Genomic DNA, 26,498 nt, shown 5'->3' with positions numbered 1-26,498 from the left:
TACTGAATATGAGCTACACTGCATGTTTCTTGATGAAATTAGCTATGTAAGAAAGAAATGGACTATTAATTTACCAGATGCTTTATAATGTAAGCAAGTATATTACTTTCATCTTATAGGTGAGCCATGCCTAGTAAATAGTTCATGGGATACTTAATTGCCCTGTATATTTCAAGAAAACATGCCCCTTTATTACTGCAAATAAATTAGCCACATGATCCTTGAGATGTACTTGCAAAATATATCTACATATATCCTATATCAATAAAATTATTTTTCATTATTTCTCTAAGACCCTGTGTAAGGACATCACTTCAGAATATTTGAAGATATTTCAGGGCCTTTTCGAACTAAAAAGCCAAATGTGGTTTATTGTCTCATTTTTATTAGAGTGTGCCAAGAATTTTTATGTATTATATATAATGTTCTTGTATATAAACATCTTTCAAAAATTGCCAGTCCTCAAATTTAAGCTAACATTTTGTTGGCCATACTTGAACTAACTAAAATGCTTCCTATACCTTTCTTTTCTCCATACAAAACTGAAATCATTGAGATTGGATATAGAAAAGAGCACTGGACTATTAAATGACCAAAGTTCTAATGCTGACTCTACATATCAGCAGCTTTGTTTTTCTGAGCAAATCTATGTTTGTATTCTCCATCCAGGCAAGGCTTATTGTGAATAAACGTTTTAAAATGATTTTGCTAAGCTTACTGAAAGAAATGTTGGTAGATGATTGTTGTATACTTCCTCTAGTTCGGACTGTCCCAAAATACTGTCAATAAATGATGCCCTGGCATGCCTCTCAAGATAGTCTTTTTAAAACCCTAATTATTTAAAATTCTGAGTATTATTTTTCAAGGGTGTTATTACCTGTGTTCTTATAGTGTGCCAGAGCAGTTTTGGAAATCTGCCTAAAATGGTTTTGAAATTACCCTTCGCTGATTTTTATCTAGAGATTTTCTTGACATTTCTTCCCTTTCTCCTTTCTTTACAGATGGCCATTGAAATGAATAGAAATAGTTTATTAACTAAATTTGTTGTCTCTTACCACTGTAGAATTTATGCAAAATTTAAAGATTTTTTTTTAAGTTTATTTATTTATTTTTGGAGAGAGAGGGAGAGAGAGACAATCCCAAGCAAGCTCTGCACTGTCAGCATTGAGGCCAGCTAGGGCTTAAACTCACGAACCATGAGATCATGACCTGAGCCAAAACCAAGAGTTGGATGCTTAACCAGTTGAGCCATCCAGGCACCCCAAAGATTTCTTTAAATTTAAAAAGTTATCACAACCAATGGGGTAAAACATTTCAGTGCTAAATTGTAATGAGTTGTAATTACTTTCAAGATTTATAGGATTTCTTCTTTAACAATTATGATTTTTTTAAGTTATTAGTTTTCTTTTTTCTTAATGTTATACCTTATGTATATATATGTTGTATTTTATTCACTTTTTCTTCTTCCAGAGAAGGTCAGCAAGATCAAGGGTGGGATGGAACCAAACTTTCTCACAAGGATTCAAACTCTGTCTCTAAATCCAATCTTAGGAAAGTCCCAACTATATTGGCCCCAAAAGGTTTTGCTTCTGGAGATCTAAATTGGGGTTCAAGGAAGGGGTTGTTTGCATAACAGTCTTCTAATCGACTGTGAAAACTTTATTCATTCCTTCTATAATTTATAAACATCAAGTACTTCTGGTCTTGTGTTAGGTGCTGGATATAGAAAGATAATAAAAGACATGGCCTCTGGCCCCATGACATTAGTGTCCCTGCTAGTTTGTTAGGAGAACAAGCACAAAGACAAAGGCATACTTGGGAGGGGGCGGGTGCTTGGGTGGCTCAGTCTGTCAGGCGTCCAACTCTTGATCTTGATTGATCTCAGCTCAGGAACTTGATCTCAAGGTTGTGAGTTCAAGCCCTGCATTAGGCATGAAGCCTACACGGGGAGGGGGACGGGGGGTGGGGAGGAAGTGGCAGGAGCATACTTGTTGTTTAGTAACTGGTGCTGAAAGAAGAGAGGAAGCCCTGATTTGTGGCATTTGTCGAGTCCTATGATGTGAAAACTTTCACCATAGCCAATTTCAATCTACCAGCCATCTTAGAAATGTGGTGAATATCATAAGTAGTACTCTCCAATTTTTTTTTTAATAGGCAGAATTCTCCTCCCTCTGTTCTTGGGAAAATCTATACAAAAAAAGGAAATAAAATTCCTATGTGCTAAAACAGCAAAGAAATCACAGAAATATATGAGTGCAGGCAAGTGCTTAACTAAATTAGGAATTTCAGAATGGGCCTTAAATCCCTGAGGCTATGATATTGAGTACAGATATAAACATTCCATACTTTGCCTTCACTTTAAAAGGAGCCAATATTTTTTATCTTGTTTAGGAAAGAAAACCTTAAATCTGAACTTAAGAGGAAATTAAGTGGTGATAGGTCTCATATATATGTTTACAATTATAATTTTCATTACTCCTTTTTGTGAAGAATGCTTCATATTCTTCCTATGTGCATTATAATGTATACATACACACTTCCATTTTTTTTTTTTTGAGACTAGTCACAAATTACAGTTGAGCTAAATGTTTGTAAAATCTATTGGCCATGCCATGAAAGTAGTGATCACAAAACTGAAGGTTTTGTGTCTAGCTAGCTATCTAGAGCAAGCAAGCCAGTGGGGGAGAGGGACAGAGAGAGAGAGAGAGAGGAAGAGAATCTCAGACAGGCTCCACACTCAGTGCGGAATCCGATGCGGGACTTCATCCCACAACCCTGGGATCATGATCTGAGCCAGAGTCAAGAATCCCAGATGCAGTAAAGCATCTGGGATCCCAGTAAAAGCAGTTCAGAATCATATTAAGAAAATTGTAGAGAATGAAGGGTTGTTGCTTCTTCAAAACCAAATCTACCTTTTGGGGCGCCTGGGTAGCTCAGTCAGTTAAGCATCTGACTCTTGATTTCAGCTCAGGTCATGATCTCACGGTTCATGAGTTCGAGCCCCATGTCAGGTTCTGTGCTGATGGTACAGAGCCTGCTTGGGATTCTCTCTTCATCCCTCTCTTTGTACCCTGCGCACACTCTCTCTCAAACTTAAAAAAAAAATCTACCTTTCGTATATCATCCCTGTACACTAGTAAAATTGAAAAATGTATTATCCTCCTGCAGTAGCTTTTCTTCATATTTTTTTTCTCATGAGAAATCCGTTTCCTCTCATCAAAATAGGTCAAAAGGCCCTCAGTACATACCACAAACAAGAAATATTATCAGAGTTCTTGTGCATAAATACAGGTATATTTCGTAAACAGACATCGAAAATTGCCCTCAGGGAGACAGCACCTGCTATTTACAAAGACTTGAGCCAAAAGCCAGAAAAACCATTTTCAGCACAGATGTAGGGGGACTTTTGGGTTACCCTATATTTATATCCTTTATCTTCAATATCCTTATTACATAAATAGGAACAGGTGGTGGTATCCCCATTTAACATATAGAAAAACTGCAGCACGGAGAATTCATGCATCTCTTTCCAGGACCGGGCAGAAATTGAACCCTAGTTCTTGACAGCTGGTCTTGATACAGTGACACAGAGCCATAAATAATTTCATATGTAAGTTTAGAATCAAAAGTAGTTACTTAAAATGAATAATAATGTTAAGCACAGATTAAGTTTAAAGTATTTATACTACAGAAAATGTTTAGTTCCCTTTATTAATTTTAGAATAGTAATATTCCCCCCTTTTCTGCTTTTGCAGAAAGTAGAAGGAAGGAGGATTAGTGGATAATTATATTGCTGATTGCAGCACCTGTGTGTTATTTCTTTTGATTGGCTGGTTCTGTATTAAAGATTCCTACCAGCTAAAAGTCTCCCTCATCAAATGGCTTTTTGTTAGCTAGTTTTGGCTTAGGTTGTTTTAAATTTACAACAAAAACCTTAATTCAACGTAAACTTGTACTTTAAATTGTGTTTTGAATTTGTTTATCATTCCCTTTTTATCTCACCCATTTCAGTTTTTTAATTTCAATGTCAATGGCAACATGCACTCACAATAGGAATATAGCTTGAGCTATCCTGTTTTTGCTAGCCGTCAAGTTTGTGTATGTCACCCAATTTATAGGTACTAATAACTCTTCCCTAGAGAGTTGCCTTTTAAGGAATAAGTGTTCTAATCTATTATGAGGAGATATAGGAATTAATGGCTTTGGATTATGGTTGCCATTGCAGATGCTAACAGCACTGTGTTTAACTTTATCATCATCTCAATCACAAAACATCCTGTTTATAGATTCGAACTGTGGTTTAAGTGTTAAAGTTCCTTGTGTCTCCTTAATATATATTTTCTGAAAGGGGGGGAAATGTAAGTACTATAGATTAAGTTAGTTTGTTTTGATGTTGTTGTTAATCTGGCTACATCAAACTTGGAAAATTATAAAGAATATTTAGCTTTTAGAAAGTGAGTTACCAAAAAAAAAAAAAAGGAAACTTTCAGACATTAGCCTGCCTAACCTGTGATACATGCTGCAGTTTTTCATTTAAATTCAACCATTAATGATTGTTTTCACTCTGCCACCTAGACTTGAATTATTAAAAATCGTTTTTAGAAAGCATCATTTTACTTAATGAAGATTAAATACATTAAATAAATACATCATGTGTTTTTATACAAAATGAATACATTATAGCTGGATAATTTTAGTTTGTATAGCTTTATATTTGGGTTTCTTCAGAGTTTTGTATAGTGAAATAGAATTACACTGCAAATGTATTTTACGTAGATATTCATTTCTTGCTTTAATAAATTTTACTACATTGGAAATATTCTCCTGGCTTTAGAAATATTAACATTTGCTTTCTTTCTGCCTAATTCTTGTGTAAATATAATAAGATAAAGTAAAATATTTTATTTATAGGCCCTCTGAAAGTAGAGCATTTTAAAAGCAGGTAGGTGTCTCCACCCTACTTTTCATGAAGCATTTTACCCATTCAAGCAGACTTTTAAAAACAGCTTGTTTTGATAGCAGACTGTTCTCCTGTGGGCCTTCAGCCTTTGCTTCCTGGCAGCACCTTTGGTGCGAAAAGAGAGTGATCAATTGGGAGACTATCAGTGCCAGCATGCATAGAGTGATAAGTTAACACACCACTGGGAATTTCTAGGGCCCACCAAGATACTTCACTTCTAATGTGCTAACAAGCTCATTTTTCTACCTCTTGCCTCTTCAGTTATTTTTTTTCTCAGAAGAGCTTAGAAGTTGAGTGCATCAGGCATAATGAAAAGCTCTGTAGGAGGGAGAAGCAATAACCCCATTTTTCCCTTTTCAGCCAAATAGAAAATTAGTTTCTGGTAATACACAAAGGCCAGTATTTTTTGTACAAGGGGCACTGCTGTGAATCAAAGGACTCTATTAACTGCAGAAAATTCGGCAGCTGTGAATCTCCCCCAATGAAAAAAGTACTTTCCAACAAGTTGTGAGATATGTGGTATTATTTAGATTGAACCATCAGTTACATCCTCTTCCACTTATAACCATATACCTCCTTTTAAAAGTGTGCCTATATTACTTTTCTAAGTTAACATTCAAAAATACCTACATGATTCTTCCATAAAATCCTTTCCACTGATCATTTAATATAGCATCTTCTTCTGTTGCTACCCATTTGAGAAGAATTCTTTTCAAAGTTCAGTCCCACTGTACAGAACTGAAAATAATGGATTGCAAGAAATTGGAATTCAGATTATTTCAATATTTAATGCACAAAATAAATTGTAACACAAGAAAAAGTACTTAAGCCATTTGGAGGGCAAAAGACATCACAGTCTAAGTACCTACTGAATATAATCTTACCTTTAACTCTTAGCTTTTTTCTTCTTCTTAATCAATAACCTTTTATAGATGTAACTGGCTGTGTTATCTCCAATTGAATTACCACTTCAAATTATCTTCCTTACAAATTTTTTTCTTGGTCTTGGTTGTAGACTTGTTCTACAATTTCTAGAAATGGAGAACTACAGTAATTGAGAAGCAATTTTTTAAAAAGAATAAAGAATTTTGAGGAAAAATATTAAAATGGGTTTTAGAAAACAATGAAGAAAAACTAAAAGGCAAATTTTTATTAGCTTTATACGTCTATAAATGTCTTATATAAAGCCTATCAACATAGCACAAACAGTACAGTGGGAAAACTTCTGAAAGTTGTAGAAGAAAGGTTAACTGATTTCTCAGTTCAGGAACTATACGACATGAAGTCAGCATGTGAGTTTTTCCTGATAATTGTATGTTGCTGCCTGCTGCTCTACATTTTGACAGCCATTTCCATAGTTGCTTTCGTGAACAACAGAAATATTCTCTCTCTTTCTCGCCCTCTCTGTGCTAACAGCACAATCAGGCCTGCTGAAACAGGAAGCCTGGAGTGGGTTGTTCAAAAGCAACAACACTTCAAGGTACTGGTTGCTTGTCAATAATATCAGAGAAGAAAATGTGGTGAAAGGGAAGTACAGTATTTTTCTGTCAGTGTCAGTGCCCTGTAGATGCTTTGTTAGACAGTATTTAGGAGTCCCGTGGACTCTTTGCAAATATTCCTGCTTGTTTCAGTGTTATAATTGACTAGATATTTTTTCCTGACATACAGATTCAACTATGTATTTATCTTAACCCCATGGAGTTATTCGAGGATTACAGCAACAGTAGTCCTCCATTCAAAATGAGAACAATTGTTGGGAAAATATAGGGATTTTAGAAAAAGAAGAAGATATGCAGGAATTTCTCACAATAAGTCTTTACAAATGAAAAATAGAGAATTTCAGACAGTATTTTAAACAGCATTCTAATATTTATTGTGTGGCTTTTCAGAGCAAATCTGTAGATTGAAGCCGATTTAACAAGATAAAATGAGCCAAGGCTGACCTGATAGCAGTTGAATCCTTTCTCAAGTACATGGTTCCCTTCATTCTTCCAACAGTTTAGTGGTAGTATAATTCTTTCCTAATAAATGTCTCCAGGTTAAGCTGCCATTTATATGGTATCCTGAAGAGTAAACTTATGTTAAAAACTGTATTTTTTTACTCTTTAAAAAGCCATACTTTTAAGTGGTACGCAAGAATAGTGAATAATTAAGAAGTAATGGCTTAGCAATCATAGCAGTCCTTTTTGATAAGATCTGTTCTTTTCCAATGTAAGCTGCATTGAAGTACGTCCTTAACTGAAGGAAATCAGCTATGAGGAGAGAGCACGATACCTGCAAACAATTGTCCAGCATCATTTAGAACCAACGACATTTGAAGATTTTGCAGCACAGGTTTTTTCTCCAGCTCCCTACCATCATTTACCATCTGATGCCGGTAAGATTAAAAGCAAGTTTTAGTTACTTGTCATTAATGGAACTTGAAATGCAATACCCTTTTGTTCTAAACTCTTAAAATAGAAAACTTAAATAAATTTCATCATTGAAACATTTTCATTATTTAATATTTGAATTTGGCCTATAAATTTAATGTATACTTTTTTTGACCTAAGTGCAGTTCCGTTAAAAGTCAACAATCTTCATAAAAGTACATGCACCACATTTTATCTGAGCTACTGGACAGTGACTGTTGTGTTTCATGGGATCATTACTGAAGTATCTGCAAAAGAAATACAAGTTGAGTACACATTCTCTCTCAACTTTAGAGGATCAAATTTTATGGCCGGGAATATTGCCTTATCTCTAATTTTACAAATAAAGTTAAATAATTGTCTAGGTTTAGAAGTACTTGGTACAGTAAATTATTTTATAATTTTTAAAGATTATAAGAGGGTACTGCATTTTTACAGTTAACTAATTTTGAAAAAAATCATTAAGAAAATAAATGACTCATGGCCTTCCTATTCTGTAATACTTTGCACTCCTTATGATTGTTTCATTTATTTTATTTTCCCTCTTTAGATCATTAAATATCAGTTCTGTTTATCTGAAGGTAAGACAAAGTGTCAACCAAAACACCCTTTGTTCTTCCCCCATTTCCTTTTTAAAAAATTAGCAAGTGCTAAGCTTGTAACTCAAACAATAAGCAAACTTAACACTGCCCTCATTCATACTAAACATTTCAGAAATTGTCACTAAATTTCTTCCAGAATTATACTTACTAACCCAGGTTTGCATGAAACACTAACACTGGTTCTGGGATAAAAATAACTAATAATAGAACCACCCCCTTGGTTGAAATTAGTTACACCTTGTTGTATTGACCTTTTTTGTTTCTCAGCATGAAAAAAATAGTACTACTGAGCTGATGAAATGGTGTGTCTTTGTATTTTGTAATGTTTTGCATTTTGTTATTGAATATCTTAATTCATCAGATAGTTATTCTGTGGTGTGCTTTGCACTGTACTGGGCACCTGAAATACAAAGATGACTATTTGAATGGTGTTCAAGGGAACAGGAAAAAAGAATACAATATACTTGAAGTTCATCCCAAGAAGTCTTCAGATTCTTATTATGATATATAAGTGTTCTTTACATTAAATAAGTTTAAAAGGCATAGTAGTCCTTTTCTGGCCTAATTTATTTGGGGGAAAAAAAAAAGACTAAATCTCAACTTTCCATTCCTGTCATCATGTAATTTGCCATTATAAAAAAAATATTACCAAAAAACTTAGAGCCTTTTCAAAATTAATATAAAACACCTATCAAAGAAGAAAATTATATAGACTAGGTTGAATCTTTTGAAAGAGAAAGAGATCTTAAGATTCAGTTCAGTGGATCGACACTGTCTAAAATTACTTAGTTTGGAATGAAGAATGATGGTAAAAGAAAGGTATTAGAAGTAAATTAATGAACAAAATAAAAACTAGTTAAATATAACTGGAAATTTCATTGTTTAGTAATAGAGAATATCTGAAAAATACTGAGCTACATTATTAAAATAGATATGAATAACACTTTCATGTATCATAGTTGAATCATAAGTTTCACAACTGAAAAATATTAATAGGACTATATTCAGACTAACTTTCCCCCTTAAATTTACAAAAGCCATCAATTTTCATATTGTAGTTTTTTTACCAACTGGAGTCCTTCATATTCTTCTTAATGTTCTCATATTGTGCATTTGGCCAGTTACATAATGTGGGAAGCAGTAGTCTCACTTTCTGAGGCATAGTAACCAAGTCAAGGTTCTGTTGGCTTCATTTTTTAATGTATTTTACTACTTTATTAAAACTTAGTGGCACGCCTGGGTGGCTCAGTCAGTTAAGTGTCTGACTCTGGCTCAGGTCATTATCTCACTGTTCATGAGTTCAAACCCCGCATCGGGCTCTGTGCTGACAGCTCAGAGCCTGGAGCCTGCTTCAGATTCTGTTTCCATCTCTCTCTGCCCCTACCCCATTCGTGCTCTGTCTCTCTCTATGTCACAAATAAACATTAAAAAAAAATTTTTAAACTTAGTTATATCAATAGTAATGAAGATGTGTATTTTAACATAAACTTAATACTATGCTACAAAGTATTTACTATGCTACAGAGTATTTTCAGTTAATTTTTTAAAGTTGTTTTTGCCCTCAGGAACCATTATAAAAGCATGCAGTCTAATTTTTAAAAGGGTGTTGTTATCTGTAAATGACTTGTTCCAGTATTACTGAATACATTTTTTTTTTGCAGACTTTTTAATACTTGGGAAAGATAAAAATTTTTAGCTAGTGGTTCTCAATTCAACACAATAGTATAAAATTGGAATATTTGCTCTTTTCTATAGTAGCAAAACCATTATGATATCTGAAGAATGATTATCTTTTTCTTCCAGTCATCCCAAATTTTTATCATAAACCACCCCATACATGTAGAACTCCCTTTAAAGTTATAAGTCAAAGTGAGAGAAAAAAGAAATGAAATAGCCACATAATAGCAATAGGGACCTGACTTTTACATAATAGTGTGAAGTTTTTTAGATTTTTACTTTTAAGCATAATGATAAAATTCAATTGTCACACTGAAGAAATGCATTCGAAATTGTAATTGAGAATCAACTTTAGATATCCTATGCGTAACCCATGTATATAAAATAATGCTAATTGATAACAAATACAATCATTTGAAATCAAGTTTTAAAGAAGTGCCAGTATGACAATCATATAAAGAATATAATCTGTTCTTTCTAACCAATCCTATAATTCTATTCAGTGGAATAGTGTAGAAAACCACTATTTTTTAAATTTACTTGGTTCAAGATTCTCTAAAACCTGCTTTCTGGTTAACACTAATGCATCAACTGTTTGACATTGAAATCCAAAAAAGATACAATTTTTAGTGTTATTTAAATTAGTATGAAAAACATTTTTGGTGTGTCATAGTTGATCCATAAATTTCATAACTGTATTTTCTCAAAAGGGACTCTGTGACAGTAGACTGATACTTAAGGGAAATTATTTTTATCCCTAAGGTCATTGAAGGAGATATTGTGATGTCACACTTTTGTTGATCTCCCATAACTACATTACCCATTATTAGATTTTTCTTGTCCTTTATTTTTAAAAAAAAAATTATAGGAAAAAAATCCCTTTATCTTTGTCAGGCATGTGTGTGGAAAATATCAAAAGTTTTACAGTGGCCTCCTTTTTTAACTTTATGTTCATAAATCTCTCTCCTCTGACTCTCAACTTTAAAGTTTAAAATGAAATTACTTCTTTTCTTGGCCAGGTTACACTGGTGGTCCAAAAATCTAAGTATTTTTCCCTAACATCACACTGTCTTTTCAAATCAAGTCTTTTTTTTTTTTTCTTTAATAAAAGAAATTCTAGGATGCCAGCAACAAGAAACAGGATCCTGTTTTGCTGAAAGTACACAGTAAATATTGTCTTTCTTAATGTCAGCATTAAAAATACACCCATAATTGTTCCACTATTTTTTTTACTGTCATCAGCCATAAATATTTTTGAATGCTTATTGTGTAGTCTATCTAGAGTTACATCTAATACTCTGTTACTTAAATTGAGTAGATACCTCTCTTTGGATTTATTGTTTTTCTACAAATTAGAAGTTTTAGTACTCTAAATATTAGAAGGTTGATTGGTGTTTGTCTCTATTTGGCATATATAGACATACATAAATATATATCTAATATACATACCACTTTGTTGAATTACTTTTAGGTTCCTTTAGGTTACATATAGGTTCCTACTTAAATAAATGTGAAAATTGTAATAAAATTCAAATATTTCTGTGCCATCAAAATAAGAGATAAAGTGATAATGAATACCTAGAGTAACATCTAATCTTCATTCTAACTGCAGTTTTGCTCTTAATTCACAAATATGTATTGCCACATGTAGATAGGACAGTATTATGGTCAGATCTATCTCTTTAAAAGTTATTTTAAACTTTCCTCCCCTTTTCAGGCTTTGAAATGATCTGAAAGAACACACTGGAGCTCCTCAGAAGATAGTTATTTTATACATATCCTAGATGTTATTATTATTTATAAGTGCCAGTAGGAAAATCAGTTTCCTTCAACACAGAACATAAGCTATATATTTGTTATGTTTTTAAACCTGAAGTTATAAGCAGTCAAATGTATTTTGAACTTGAAAATTTGGCTTATGTCTTGTTGACCAAGAGACAAATAATGTTAGTCTTAAAGTCCATTAACCTTTTGTGACAATAATTACTAAATTCAGTTTCCACATAGAACATTCATTCAGATGTATAATTTTTGTAGTGAAAATAATAAAAGAATAATTCAACAATTACTGAGTGCCAGGCACTGTGCTAAGCACTATACGTGCATTCTCTCATTTAATCTTTGCAGCAGTTCTGGGGGCCTGAGGGGTGGGGGGAGTTTATCCAGAGTCACCTGATACTTGGTAAAGCCAGAATCTGACTTCATAGTCCATGATCTTAACTATTATAATTACCTGTGTAATCTAAGTATTTTCAGTCCCTTCTTGCTGTTGAAATTGCCCTACAACCTGTCATATTTACAAATTAGATATTGTTAAAGATTCTCATTTTAAAGATTCTACTTTTCCACCCATTGAAAAATCTTTTTTTTTTTTTTAATAGATTAAAGTTGCCATGGGAGAAGTATGGAGTATGGGCTTTGGAATTAGACTGATCTGGATTTAAATCCTAGTTCTGTTATTTATTATCCACATAGACTCAAGTAAATTAATCTCTTAAACCCAGTTTCTCCATCTGTAAGGAGATAAAATATGACACACTTTAGACTGACATGTTCTAAATCTTCAGTAATGGCAGTTTTTTATATCTTCATTCAAAATTAAGCCACTTTATTTGCCTGTATTTCTGTACTGTTTAATTTTAGGGGTGCCTGGCTGGCTCATTCGGTCAGGCATGTGACTCCTGATATCAGGGTTGTGAGTTCGAGCCCCGTGTTGGGCATAGAGATTACTTTAAAAAAATAAATAATGTGCTGTTTCCTTTATGACATCCAGTGGTAGTGCATACGTGCTAATCTTAATCACTAATCAACTCCTTTAACAATATTTAAAGCACTAAGATTATTAGGGTAATCTGAAAACTTTAATAAGTAAGGTTATATTTTGTGGGACTACCAACATAAGAGTGGGTAAATTCTTTAATTTTCTCAAAACTAAACAGTATGTTGTGTCCTCCACATTTCAATGGTTATATTTTGTAAGTGGTAATTTTCATCAAAAATATTTCTAATCTCTGTCTCTTCCAGTCCTCATCTGTTCTGATTCAAAGTCTGTTAAATTTTACTCTTATCTGTTTAGTAGCTTTATTATATAGCTACACTTACTGTATACCTGCTGTGTGCCAGATCTTTGCATATGCAATCATTCATCCCTCACAACTTTGCAAAATAACTAGTATTTAGTATTGTCTCCATTTCACAAAAAAAGAACACTTAGATCAGTTTACCCAAGACCCAAAAGCTAGTAACTTGCCAGACTTGGCATTTAACCTGGGCCTGTCTAACCCATCCCCATATTCTTCCTAAAACATCACAGTGCCTCTTAGTTCAGTATTCATTGGATCTACTTTCAAAGTATTTTTTTTATAACTTCAGTGGTTTTAAATGGTTATACCTGTCAGCAAGCAGTACAAAGCCATGATAAATAACAATCCACTGAGTTCCCTTTTGTAATCCGTATAGACCCCAAAGTCGTGTTCATTATAATCAGTGTACAAAGTATAAATCAATTATACCATCAAGATGAAGACAGAGTATGTACTATAAGAATATTAGAGATACAGTACATAGGACCCCGTAAATACTTTTTACTTGAGGATATATTAATAGAAATGATTAAAGCAACATTCTTTATGACTCAGGTGATAGAAATCAATACTTAGGCAGAATAGGGTGTGAAATGAAGGGTACGTATTACTGTATTCTTTACATCTAAAATCGAGATCTACTGTAAATTATTTATAGAGTGTGAGTATGCCCAGTATATACCACAAATATCATTTGCCAAAACTGAAGAGGTACTGATAAGCTATATACCACACATGCTAAAAAGCCTGATTTGACTCTCAGTTTATTGAAGGGGGATTTCACACTGCAGGCAGTAAGGGAGACATGGAGAAATTGCTGTTTTTGAGGAAAATACCCTTTGGTTTTGGCATACTCTAAAGCAGTATTCTCCAGTAAAACTTTCTATAATGATAGAAATGTCCTATATCTGCACTGTTCATTATGGTTGCCACTAACCAGATATGGTTGCTCAACACTTGAAATGTGGCCAGTACACCAAGGACCCACATGTTTATTTTCACTTAATGTTAATTTTTAATTTTAGTGTGGCTATGCCTACCTCTTTGGACAGTACAGCTCTAGAGGTTTTATGACTTAGTGATTATGATAACCTGCCACCAGTACAATGAGCACTTTAAAAGGTAGATGTTTACAGAATCTCTCATAGACTTTTTTCTTTTCTTTTTTTCCTATTTGAACTTGTTAGTTGGTAAGTATAACATTTGAATTTACAAAGCATTGTCCATTGTTAAACATCATCACTCTAATGCATTGCATGCCCAATTTCATAATAAAAACTTGATTACTCTCTTCTCTGCTCCTCAGTTAACACCTGTAAAATTCTGCAGTGTCTCTCATATCTGTTATCTGTCTTCTCTTTTGTTTTCTCACTTCTGCTCGCTACTCCATTTCTTCATTCACAACAAAGAAAGAAATGCAGTGATAGTTCTCTTCCTCCCAAAACCTCCGCTAGAAAACATTGGCCATCTCAAGGTAAACAGCCATGGGAAGGCCTCTCATGATTGGCCGGGAATAATATGCATTACCAGAAAAGCATGAGCTACCGCTCTTCACCTTCCCTCTGCCATCCATCTGCAGTGCTTCCCTAAAAAGGGCCATGGATTCATATTCTCCTCTAGGTTTTCCAGTATGGGTCCAGTATGAACCAATTCAGATCTTCAGGAAGAGTAAAGGTGAACAGAAATATATTTCCTTCTCCTTGTGTTTTGAAGGCCAACCTCATTTCAGTTAGAAAACAAAGAATTGTTGGAGAAATTACTTTGAAAAGAAGGGCAATTGGACCTAGATTCCAAGTAGTGAGAAAATATTTCTTCCTTGATAATATGTTTGTTCTGAAGTATAATTGTAACGTTTCACCTTAAAAACACTCTGAAGTATTCTACCAAGATAGATTCTTAATAATACATCTCTGTAAGATCAGTACCCCTTCTTGAACAGTTTTGTTCAATGTTCATAACTTCAATTTAGGCACAAATGTTTCATTATATGGAAGTGTTAGTATGATTATTTCCACGCTTGAAATTTCTCTGAGGTGCTCCTTTGGCTAACAAATATGCCAAAAGTTTTCCTGCAGAGTGAAGAAATGTATAATAAGCCTGCAGCCTGTGTGAGGTGTTTGTGACATACATAAAGAAAATGTTCACATACATAAGGCCCAGAAAATCTGGATTAAAGTGTCTTAAAATATACAGAATTTTTAAATTGTTGTTCTATTTTCAGATTGTTTTATTTTTTTTTGGAGGGCTTGTATTTTTAATGTAATTTCTTATTCAGAAAATATCTGAGGGCCTACAGTGTGCAAAGTTCTATAGCATTGCTGTATATTAGAGAATCATAATTCATAGAAATACGGTGCAGAGGTAAAGATACTACTTCGTAAATAACACAAAAAAATTTCCAATTTGAATTTGTTTTTGCTTCTTTTAATGTTTGTTCATCCTACTGACTATTTACTTGCTGTGACTGGATGGAGTAACTGCAAAAATTTAAGTTAAGGAAAACAAAAGCATTGCTTATCTCTTCTAAATGGAAGACATTTTGAGGGGTCAACTTGTCTTTTATTAAATTTCAGATAAGAGTTCTTGTCTTCCTCCTTCCCCTAGGAATTTATCTTGCCCCTTTCTAAAAGCATATTTAAATACCCAGCGTGTATAATGGTCTCATTGTGTTGAATTTCTTTTTAGAACCATTCGGTGCTGTTGTTTTCAAGTTTGAGCAATGGAGACCCTTTTCTTGGTTATACCCTGTACTTTAGAGATAGGAATTGGTCCTTCTCTCACCTGCTTCTTAAGCCCTTCCCTGCATGCTAATGATGCTTTGGATCCCTATCCTGTCTGGCCCAAAGATTTTGCTTCCCATTGCTTTTTCTGAGGAGCTCTCTGGTTAGTCCTGGCTCTGGAAACAGTGATTGGTGCTTTCTTGCTAATATAATTACGTGAGCCACCAGATGACTGGGTTTTAAATAAAATCTTAGTAGGCTGTTCTAAAAGGCAAGCTTTGGCCTTGCTTTTTCCCCTCAAAAGACCTCATTAAGGGTTGGGATCCATGCTACAGATGAGTAGCAGATTATATCTTATGGGGTGAGAGGCCAGATGACATGTGCTAATGCTCTTAATATTTCCCACAGGCTCCTACCCAGAGATTCTATCCAGTGAAACTCCCACAGCAACGCAGGTAGACGGGGCTGACCTGGCCTCTCCAATGTCTCCTCGAACTAGCAAAAGCCGCATGTCCATGAAGCTGCGTCGATCCTCTGGCTCAGCCAATAAATCCTAAGGAGACAAGCAGCCCAGCAGTGTGATCAGCAGTAGCCACCTTAGCATGAACATAGTGTTAACCCTTTCAGGCCTTCGTGTTTGCCATAACTTGCATGTATCTTCCTGAACATTTATTTTAAAAAAACACTGGATTTAAGTAATTTCTAACTTAATAGGTTTGGATTGTTTATTCAGTTGGTTTTTCCCCCCCAATACTCTAAGCTGCCATATTTTGGGGGGGTGGAGTTTTATTCTACACCCTTTACCTTCCTAGATAATTATGTCTAAGCAGTTTCACTTTTAATTTCATGATTAACTCTGAGCCAAAATATAATTGGACAGATAGTCTCATTATTTTATTTATCGTGCCCCCTTGCAACTTTATGGCTCAGTAAATATATGATTGTTTTTTACAAATGTAAATTTTTAAATTTAAGCATTTGTAAAGTTATAGCAAAAGTTGCAAATCTTAATACACAGGATGTGTATGGATTATTTATGTTATGAAAATAAAACACTTAAAATAAATGGTTGTTTAGTATTCCAAATTCCAACTAACATAATCTTAGCATTAACTTTTTCTTCCCAAAGCAATGCCTCATTTCTTGGCTGTGCAGGTGATGCCATGATATATCTAATAAGAAAAATCACTGTGCTGAACTTTGATTTATGTTTAGCTTCCAAATATTTTTCTAATGTTTTGCTTTTTAAATGGTATCACTGTTAAATGCCTTTTTTATTTTGAGATTGTGGCCCTGTATTATTGGCTGCTGGATCCTGGTGTATCGTTGTTCTTTACTAAGTACCAGAAAGAGGGTAACGGGGGGATGGGGAGAAAGAAAGAAAAGAAAAAACTTTTCTGATATAAATGTGTTGCTTAAATTATGTGTATTTAAAAAGGGAACATGACCCAGGAGTCTAAGTTAAATATTATATTAATACTGAACTTGCTGGTGCAAGCTGGTATACATTCCACCCCCCCCCCCAGAAATACTTTCCTACAATAAATAAGCTGCTCACGTTTTGTTCATATTTTGTTTTGAACGGGCATCTCCTAAGGAAATGTAGCATGACATCAGTACTAACTGCATGTGTAAATACATCATACCGGCAAACTATAAAATATAAATTATGTATCATCATTCATGTAGTATCTACAAATTTGTAACAGTGAAAGAAAAAGATATGGTATTTAATAATACAATAAAAATATTCTTATCACAATGTCTATGAGCATTGATTTGTCTTTTATATTTCTCATCTATTTGTCTTTAATATATTTTCAGACTTAATAAGTAGAACTATGTGATTAATGGAGAGATGTAAAGCATAAACCTAGGTTATCTTAGCAAATCATGAAAAATGAATTCAAGTTCTCTAGTTAGGATACACCCCAAGTTATTTCTCAGAGATTCTACCATAGTCGTTAAAAATGCAGGCAATTTTATACCTTTGTAAGGGCTGGCCAGAAATTTAACCCAATACACTTGGTTAAAGCATCAATTAAGCTTAGCCTTCTGCTTCTTTGATTTTTAAATTTCATTTTGTTTGGTAATACACATTCAGGGGAGAAAAAAACTTTTTGCAGACAGTTTCTAAATAACCTTTCAGAGTTCCTATGCACTTAAGTTTTTGTTTTCTTGTAAATAAAAATAGATTCCTAGGAAACTGTGGAAGACAAAATTCCTATGAAAGCTTATGTAGAAGATAAACGAGTCCTTGGGAACAAGGTTAAACAGTATAGATAGTTTCCCACAACCAAGGCAAAGAATTACAGAAAGGAAAGTCAAGGTAACTGCTTACACATTTCTATGGTGCTTTCATTTTTTAATAATGAACAGCTAATGGATTGATGAAATATAACAAAATGGAATGAAAATGCCAACTTGGAAACAGTGAAGTTAATTAGCATGGTTAACATTTTTTTCATCTTTGGATAAAACTACCAGCTTTTTTAAAGAAAAAATACTTAAAATATATTTTCTGTTGACATTTTTAGGTGGTAAAGTATCTTTAGATTTAAAGCCTTTTGGAGCTTAGTCTGTGCAAGCCATACTTCAAAGGAAATTTTTCCATTGCATTTCTGCACCATTATATGCATTTATAAACTATAATTTCTCCTGTCTGTATTCTATCTAAATGGGTCACTAAGAATCTAAAGTAGGATACTAGCTTTGGGGAGATAAGAAATGTGGCTTTGAAAAATAGGCTGTGTTCAATGAGATTCTCAGGACAAACACAGAACACAAGAAAGCACCAGCTATGTACATTTATTTGGTGGTAAGCATCTTACAAATATGGGCTATCTGTGGAGCAATACTCAGCCAGTGTCCCAAACTCTGGCTATTAGAGCATGGGTACAGAGTGTGCACTGAATATGGTTTACAAAAAGAAATTTCAGAAACAGATTGCTGCTGAAAAATGAATATTGAATGAAAAGTCATTCAGTTCCATAGTGGATTATAGATAGATAGGTATTAACATCTTCCTTAAGCTGAACATAGTTTCATATATAACACTGTATAAGATTTACAACAGAAGGATTAAACAATTTGGATGAAACCCTACTAAAACAGTCAAACTTCCGGAAATGAGTTTTATATTTCCAAAAAAAAAAAAAAAATCTGTTAAAGTATCTCTTCCTGAAAACACACAAAAAAGCTAAAGGTGAGAATTTGGGGGTATCTCAACCCCCTCCAAGTAAAGTAGCACCCTCTCCACCTCCAAACACTAACTTAAGAATGGACTACTAATACTTGAGAAAGAGAACGTTTACAGGGAGATCCCCATATCCCCCCAAAGCGCAAACATCCCCTTACATTTCCTGCCCACAGGCAGAGGTCTTGAGTCTTTCCCCAACCCCCTGTACGTTTGGCACCAATCACATAACTTTTAATTCACAGAATATACAATGCAAGAAATCTGACCCTATTGAGACAGAAACTACATAGGCGCCTGCAATGGCAAGAAAAAAAAAAAAAAGACTACCACTTTTGGTAGTTAGAATCATTTGCAGATATTGAGACATGCACGTATTCACTACGACTTTCCATAGGAATTACAAGTCATATAGGATTCGTTTGGGTCTCCAGAATGAGGGGGGAAATCCTATTTTCGTGGGGTAAGAGAGAAGGCTTTTAAAGTGACAGTCCTTGACCGCGAATGTTTATATCATATACATACCTGCTCTAGAGAGGGATTTTACATTTCGCTGTCCGCTTCTCTGGCGGAACACTGACTACTGGGAGTTTTAGGAGAGAAAATATAGGCAGCAAAGAGGGTAAACTTGCAAATTCAAGAAATCCCCACAGAAATTCCCTTGCTCTGTTTCCTCCAAAGCCAACCGCATAATCTTCCTCATCTCTGTCCTCAACAGCCAGGCCGCAACGGCATCTGCAGCAGCAGTACCTGCCGACTTTCTGAGGGGTGGCACTTATTTATGTGCCGGGTCAGCCCCGGGGAGCTAAAAAAAGTGGACGGGCAGTGTTTGCACGAGAAAATTTGCTGAGCACTCCCGTCGGATGCCCCGCCTGGGCTTGGAGCTTCAGGGGGGGCCCCAGCCAGAGCAGGCAGGAGCAGCTCCTCGCGGACCGCGTGCCACAACCGGTGCTTGTCCCTGATGTCTGCGGAAGGGAAGTGGGCCCCGCACAGCGGGCAAGCGAAGGCGAGCGGGGCACCGTGTTCAGAGCCAAAGCCCGGGGCAAGTGCACGAGCAGAGCCTGCCTCGTGAGTGCCTAGGTGCTTGCGCAGATAGGCTTGGCGACGGAACTTTTTGTGGCAATATGGGCACATGAAGATCTCGGGTCCCCCGACACCACTGGCACTGCCTGGCCCAGGCACCCGGCGCCCCAACATCCCCTCCGTATAGGGGACCTGAGGCAGCGGTGGCTCGGGGTGGGACACCTGGAGGCCCGGGTGTGGGGCGCTGTCCTGGTGCTGCTCCGCCCTGGAGCTGTCCCTCGCCTGCAGGTGCTGATCTGCCGTTTGCTCTGCCCGGCTGTTCTTCCCCTCCGCCAAGAAAGATGCAACAGCCCCAGAGTCTGGGGAGGCTGAGGAAGGAGGTGGCTTCCCGTCGGCTGAAGAGACTGTGGCAGCATTTGCCGCTGCGGGACGGGGCTTGTGCCAACGGCGATGGGAGGCGAGGTTCGCAGGGCAGCTGAAGACCTTGTCGCACTCAGGGCAGCGGTATTCGACGCGTACGATGCGGGAGCAGCGGTGCTGAGCCAGAGCGAAGGGGTCCGCGTACTGCTCCTTGCATAGCTGGCAGATAAACTCCCCCAGAGGCGTGCGGCTGCCCCCCAGGCCCCTGGACGGTGCTCCGGGCTCCTCCTCCTTGATCTTCAGGCCCAGAACAGGGGACGTGGTCACTTCATCTGCGAAGCTCAACTTCCTCATGGCCTTTGGCTTCTTGACTCCGGCGGCCGCGGGTCCAGACGCGCAGCCCGGAGGTGCCTTGGCACGGCGCTCGTTGCCAGCGGCCCGCTTTAGGCCTTGCAGGGTGACCGAGAGGGGTGCAGGGTCTGGATGGAACTCTGGCTCTGGGAATGGTGCCCGGAGCGGCAGCAGGAACTGCTCCCCGGAGGTCGGTGCAGCTGCTGGCGCCGCCGAGCTGGAGAAAGCAGCCACCGCGGCGGCACCCCCGGGGAAGGACTCTGCAGAGACGGGTGAGCTGAGGCAGCGCTCCAGGAATGCCCGGCGCAGCTCCACGCCCGCCGGCTTGGTGGGGCTGGGGCTGGGCCCGGGGCCCTCCCTGCCATCCGCCCTCCACTCCGCAGCACCTTCCTGCCCGCCCTCCCCTGGGCTCACCCTAGCCGCCTGACAGGACGACCCCGACAACTCGCGGGCTGCCGCCTCCTCCTCCAGGGTGGGGGGTGCCACCTGCTCCGCACCTGGCTGGGGAGCACTGGAAGCCTCCTCGGGGAAGGGCGGCGCCCCCTGGGGCCCCAGCAGTGGGAAGATCCGCTCAGCTAGGCGCACTCGGTAGGAGCCCCCTGTCCGTTTAGTTCGCTTTACCAGGAAGCCCCTCGGCATGGTGGAGTCGGGAGCGCTCTGGGGGCAAGGAGTAAAGGGGGCGCCGCGGGGGCTGAAAGCGGACGAGCACCGCAGCTACCCGAGCTTCGCCACAGCCGTCATGCGTGGGCTGCCTTTATAGCTGAGATTCGGGCCGGGGGACCACCGGTAGCCTTCAGGCTGGGCCGGCCAATCAGGAGTGGGAGCGGGCGCCAGGGGCGGGGTTTTCGCCTGGCTGGGCTCTCAGGGGTCCAAGAGGCTGGCTGCGGCGCGTGCCCCCACCCCACCACGCAGCGGCCTCCGCGCGGCCCCAGCAGCTGGCTTCGGGGCTGCCGCCTCCCCCTGCCGCCCACCAGCGGAAGAAGATATAAAAAGGTAAGGACCGGAGTGTGAAGAAGCTCGGTACTCCCTGCCTCAGCTGCCTCCAAGGACCGTCCAGGGAGCCGGGCGGAGAGGCAACCGATGGGCGCCCTCCTTTCGGGCCGGGCCCCTGCTGCATCGCACCCCCGACACGCGTGGGAGTCTGAGGGAGGCCGAGTGGGGGGAAGTCGAGGGGAAGGGGCTGCGGACAGCGGGTGTCGGGAGGCGACCGAGTGGGTGTCCGCCGGGGAACGGGTTAACGTCCTCTGCCCTTATTGAGCTGATGAGAAGCTGCGACCGAGCGGCAGGCCGGCTAAATCCACCGCCCTGTGCCTACACTTGACGGCGGGAGCACGTCTGCCATCCAGTATCGATCGACACTGCGCGCGTCTGTGATACTATGAGAATTCATCTGGGAAGAAGGGCTCTCAGTGCGGGAGATCGTGCGTGCTGGCAAGCCTCTGGAGCTCAGGACGCCAGCCGGTTTCTGGACCCTGGTCCTCAGGGCTTATAAATGTCCCCTCCCCGGTGGGAAAAGGAGTGGGGAGGGGAAAGTAGGATCTAATTTTCGACTGTCCTCAGATAAAGTGGTTTCTCTGTTCACACCTTCCACTTGTACTACCCAGAGACATGACTTAGTGCCTAACTGACCTGTTTAGCATGGAGTAGATTGGGTGAGAAATACTGGCAGAATCAGGATTTCATCTGCTTCCCCTTATACAAGTGATACTTTGCAAAAGGTGTGCTATGGGCCACATTTAATAGATTCTCATCCTTCACTCTGTAATGTGCCCAGCACTGTTTTAAGCACTAGAAGAGATGTGAAAGTTTGTAACACAGCTGAACTACGAAATGATTAGAAAATATGACAAATGTATAATTAAGTGCCAAAAGTCCATAATATAGATAAGTACAACGTGAGACTAGGAAGGGGAAAGAACTCAAATCTCCTTACTAAATCAAATTGGAGAAAAAAACTGAGCAATGTAGTTTTAGACTACAGATATAACAAACAGATGTAGTCATCAATAACACACATCCTCAGATCCTCTTCGTCCTAAGTGAATGAAGTGTTTTTACATAGAGTGCATTATTTTGGGGACGCTTGGAAGCAATTATATATTTGTATCATTAACAATATTTTAGGCATTCTACTTAAGGAATCTCTAATCTTTTCACACATACACACCAAACGGAAGGAGATATTATTTACTCTCCCTTTTTTAATGAGGGGATTGATCCACAGAAGTTAGGTAAATAACTTGCAAAAGTCACCCAGAGCTCAGATTCAAACTGAGGCCTGGCTAATTCCGAAGACTTTTCCACCATACTAGTGACTTCAAACTATTTTTTTTTTTCTGGTCACATCCCACAATAAGAAATATATATTATGGTACACACATGTAACTGAAACAAAAATTTCACAAAATAATATTTAGTTTACCTAGGTATAATGCATTCTTGTATTTTCTATGCAATTATATTTTCTTTTTTAAAATGTCGATCATAGCAAACAAATTGATTTCATGACTAATGGACCCACAATACAAAAAACACCTTTATTATGGTGTTTCCCATTAAAAATCATGAAACCATACAAAATGAAATAAGCTTGATACTTTATAATCAAAATTAATATTTGGAATCACTATGTAAAATATTTGGGCCCTTTTTTAAAATATAACTTATTGTCAAGTTAGCTTACATATAGTGAATACAGTGTGCTCTTGATTTGGGAATAGATTCCCATGATTCATCACTTACATACAACACCCACTGCTCATCCCAACAAAATAATTGAGCCCTTTAATAGTGTTGATAAATTCAGTTTCCCAAATTGATCATTTCTGACACATCAGTTTATGACTTGTATCTTCTCCTTTCCTTTCTCCTCACGGCCCAAACATATTGTGTGGTGTTGACAATTTTATGTAAGATTTTAATACTTTAAGACAGCCCCTTTCCAAGAGGGGCTTTTCCTCAGATGTATGTAGTACTTTGTAAGAACTGCCGTAAGAATTGCAACCATATGGGGCGCCTGGGTGGCTCAGTCTGTTGGGAGTCCAACTTTGGCTCAGGTCATGATCTCCCAGTTCGTGAGTTCGAGCCCCGCATCAGGCTTTGTGCTGACAGCTCAGAGCCTGGAGCCTGCTTCGGATTCTGTGTCTCCCTCTCTCTCTGACCCTCCCTGGCTCACATTCTGTCTCTGTCTCTCTCTCAAAAGTAAATAAACCCCCCCCAAAAAAGAAAGAAAAAAAAAGAAAAAACAATTGCAACCATATGACCCAGCATTTGTGCACCTAGGCAATACACAAAAAAATTGAAACCAGGCACTGAAACACATCCTTGTACGCTGGTGTCCACTGTAGCATTGTTCAGAAAAGCCCAGAGATGGAAACAACCCAGTGTCCCACAATAGACAGATATATCAACAACATGGGATATACACAAATGACAGTATATTATTCAGCCATAAAAAAGAATGAGTGCTGATCCATACTACAACATGGATAAATCTTGAAAACATTATGCTAAGTGAAATGAGCCAGACGCAGAAGACAAATATAAGATTTCACTTAAACTGAAATATCTAGAATAAGCAAATTCATAGAGCTAGACTGTAGATTATTGGCTATCAGGGGTTTGGGAAATGAGAACTTACAGTATAATGGTTACAGAATTTCATCTGGAGTGATGAAAAAATTTTATTAATCAATAGTGGTAAAAATATATAGTGGTGATAGCATTGTGAATGCTGTCAATGCCACTGAATTGCATGCTTAAAATTTTTTTGTTATATATTTTAAAAATGGGCATTTTTGTTATATATATTTTGCAATAAAAACTGTTCAGACACACACAGAACAAGTGGAAGGCAAAATCATGGCATATCAGACTGTGAAAACAATGTAAAGGACCAGGTCATGTAATCTGGACTTTATGTCATAGGACAGGCACAGAGAGGCATTTAAAGTTTTAAAGTGAGGAAGTGACATTTGCTTTTGAAAACGCAGGAGGAAAAATATCTTTGGGTAAACTTTCTGCCGGAGAGAGAAAGGGAAACAGATATAAGAGTCTCCTTCTCTCAGTCCTTCCCCTTCCGACTAACTGAGAATGTGGGTCTTTTTTCTAGAAAAACTAAAATGAAGGAAACTTAAAAAGTCTAAAGAGCAGTTATAATAGAAGAATACTTCATAGAGTGATTGGCATAGAGCTGATATTCAATACATGACCATTTGAATAAATATTGTGAGTTATTAGATGGACAGCAAATGTGTCATCCAACCATCCCTCCAGCCATCCTGTCTTCCATCTGTACATCTATTCAATCACTCATCAATTAATTGTGGTATATTCTTTCTGTGATAGTTCAGAAACACAGCATCCAAGGAGTATCTACTCTGTTATTTTCAGGAAAACGAACTTGTCTAGGAGACGGCCAGGGCCACCTGGAGCTGTTATTATTCCTAACCACCATGTTACAGAAATTTACCCTGAAATCTCTAGTTGACCCGAAGGTCATCAACATCACCCCAGTTGCCAAAGAGTTCCCTTCTATGCTGCCTCCTACCAGCTCTGCTTCATTCCTGTGTAAGGAAGGGCAGACTGCATGCTGCTGTGCTGTCCTCCTACAGCTCCTCCTGCTCCAGAGGCATTCTGACTTCCTTCCTACTCTACCCCCTTCCTGGAAATGCCTTCTCTGACCCCTCCTCTCTATCACCCCGTTGTCTCAGTATCCAGAGATCATCCAACCTCCATTAGACTTTCCTGATTTTCACTGCACAAACATATCTGCTACTCTTCAAACTTGGAACACTTATCTCATATTAAGTTAGTACTATGTTATCACTATGAAACAGAGCAAGTAATAGTTAGTATACAATAATACACAGCCATTTCTCTTCTGTGTATTCAAAATAAAAGGCATTATTATTTGTTTTCACAAAAGAATTACTGTCAAGTATTTTCTTTTTTTTTTTTTAATGGTAAGTTCCTTTTTTTTTTTTTATGAAATTTATTGACAAATTGGTTTCCATACAACACCCAGTGCTCATCCCAAAAGGTGCCCTCCTCAATACCCATCACCCACCCTCCCCTCCCTCCCACCCCCCATCAACCCTCAGTTTGTTCTCAGTTTTTAACAGTCTCTTATGCTTTGGCTGTCTCCCACTCTAACCTCTTTTTTTTTTTTTTTCCTTCCCCTCCCCTGTCAAGTATTTTCTAACAAATCCAATAGTTTCAGTAGTTCTCCCTCTCCACACACACCCCCTTCACCCAAAAATAATTTGATTACAACCTTTCTGCAAATCAGTGTAGCGATGTATATCAGAAGCTTTTAAAAATGTATATACCCTTTAATTCACCAATTGCTTTTTTAGTAAATCATTCAAAAGAAGGACAAAGCTTTATGCACAAGACTGTTTATTACCCATTATTTGTAATTATAATCAGAAACTGCCTTGAGTAAATCCTGATGCAGCTATACTATAGATGAGTATGTAGCCCTAAAAATGCAATGACGTAGACAAATACATATGCCATAATGTTAAGTAAATACACCATGATGCAAAGTTGCAGGTACAATAAAGAGCTCAATTATGGGAAAACAAAATGAATAAAAGGCGGCAATATGCCAAGATGTTGTTGGAGTTGCCTCTAGCTAATAGGGATTTTAAACTTCCGTTATTTTTTTTAAAACTTTCTTGTTAAAAATTTTGTCAGTAACCATGTGTCACTCTGATAATCAGAAAAAAAAAAAATAATGTGAAAGCTGCCTTAACTCCTTTCTGGTGTTAGATGTGGTACCCCGCCCCTAGGACACTGTTGGGAGAAATGACTGTGCAACATGGAAGAGTAATTGCACAATAAAGTAGCCTCTCCAGAGCCACCTGTTTGAGCTCTGGCCCTAGAAAAGAGGTGACAAGTGTTTATCATGCCACAAGCCTTTCAGTTGAAAACATTTTGGGGAAGAGATAAAGGGTTAAAAGGTAGAAAAATGGCTAAAAGTTAGGGAAGAGAAAGAATTTAAATGAATACTCTCCACTTAAGTATAAACTTAAGTAAAAGGGGCGCCTGGGTGGCTCAATAGGTTGAGCATCCGACTTCGGCTCAGGTCACAATCTCACATTTGTGGGCT

General features: G+C 37.9%; 2 protein-coding genes across 7 annotated transcripts in view; one reads left to right on the top strand and one right to left on the bottom strand.

Moving 5' to 3' along the window:
* RALGAPA1 (Ral GTPase activating protein catalytic subunit alpha 1) overlaps positions 1 to 17,215 on the top strand; it is a 274,567-nt gene extending 257,352 nt beyond the window's left edge. For 4 of the 6 annotated variants that reach the window (XM_030318952.1, XM_032593697.1, XM_032593698.1 and 1 more), the window contains 3 exons: positions 7,213 to 7,337; positions 13,921 to 13,923; positions 15,862 to 17,215. In XM_030318952.1, the coding sequence (XP_030174812.1) occupies positions 7,213 to 7,337; positions 13,921 to 13,923; positions 15,862 to 16,010 (277 nt within the window). In that variant the 3' untranslated portion in view covers positions 16,011 to 17,215. Of the gene's footprint in view, positions 1 to 7,212; positions 7,338 to 7,921; positions 7,949 to 13,920; positions 13,924 to 15,861 lie in introns of those variants that run through there. The other 2 variants (XM_030318960.1, XM_030318954.1) reach the window with 2 other exon arrangements.
* A 2,145-nt stretch (positions 17,216 to 19,360) lies between these two features.
* On the bottom strand, positions 19,361 to 21,022 carry INSM2 (INSM transcriptional repressor 2). The gene has a single exon (XM_030320331.1). The coding sequence runs from the start codon at positions 21,020 to 21,022 to the stop codon at positions 19,361 to 19,363; it is 1,662 nt and encodes a 553-aa protein (XP_030176191.1).
* Between the last annotated feature and the right edge of the window lie 5,476 nt (positions 21,023 to 26,498).

Source organism: Lynx canadensis, chromosome B3, assembly GCF_007474595.2.
Source record: "Lynx canadensis isolate LIC74 chromosome B3, mLynCan4.pri.v2, whole genome shotgun sequence".
NCBI classification, from domain to species: domain Eukaryota; kingdom Metazoa; phylum Chordata; class Mammalia; order Carnivora; family Felidae; genus Lynx; species Lynx canadensis.
Note: the sequence above shows the minus strand (reverse complement) of the source record. Positions and strands in the feature narration are given on the sequence as shown.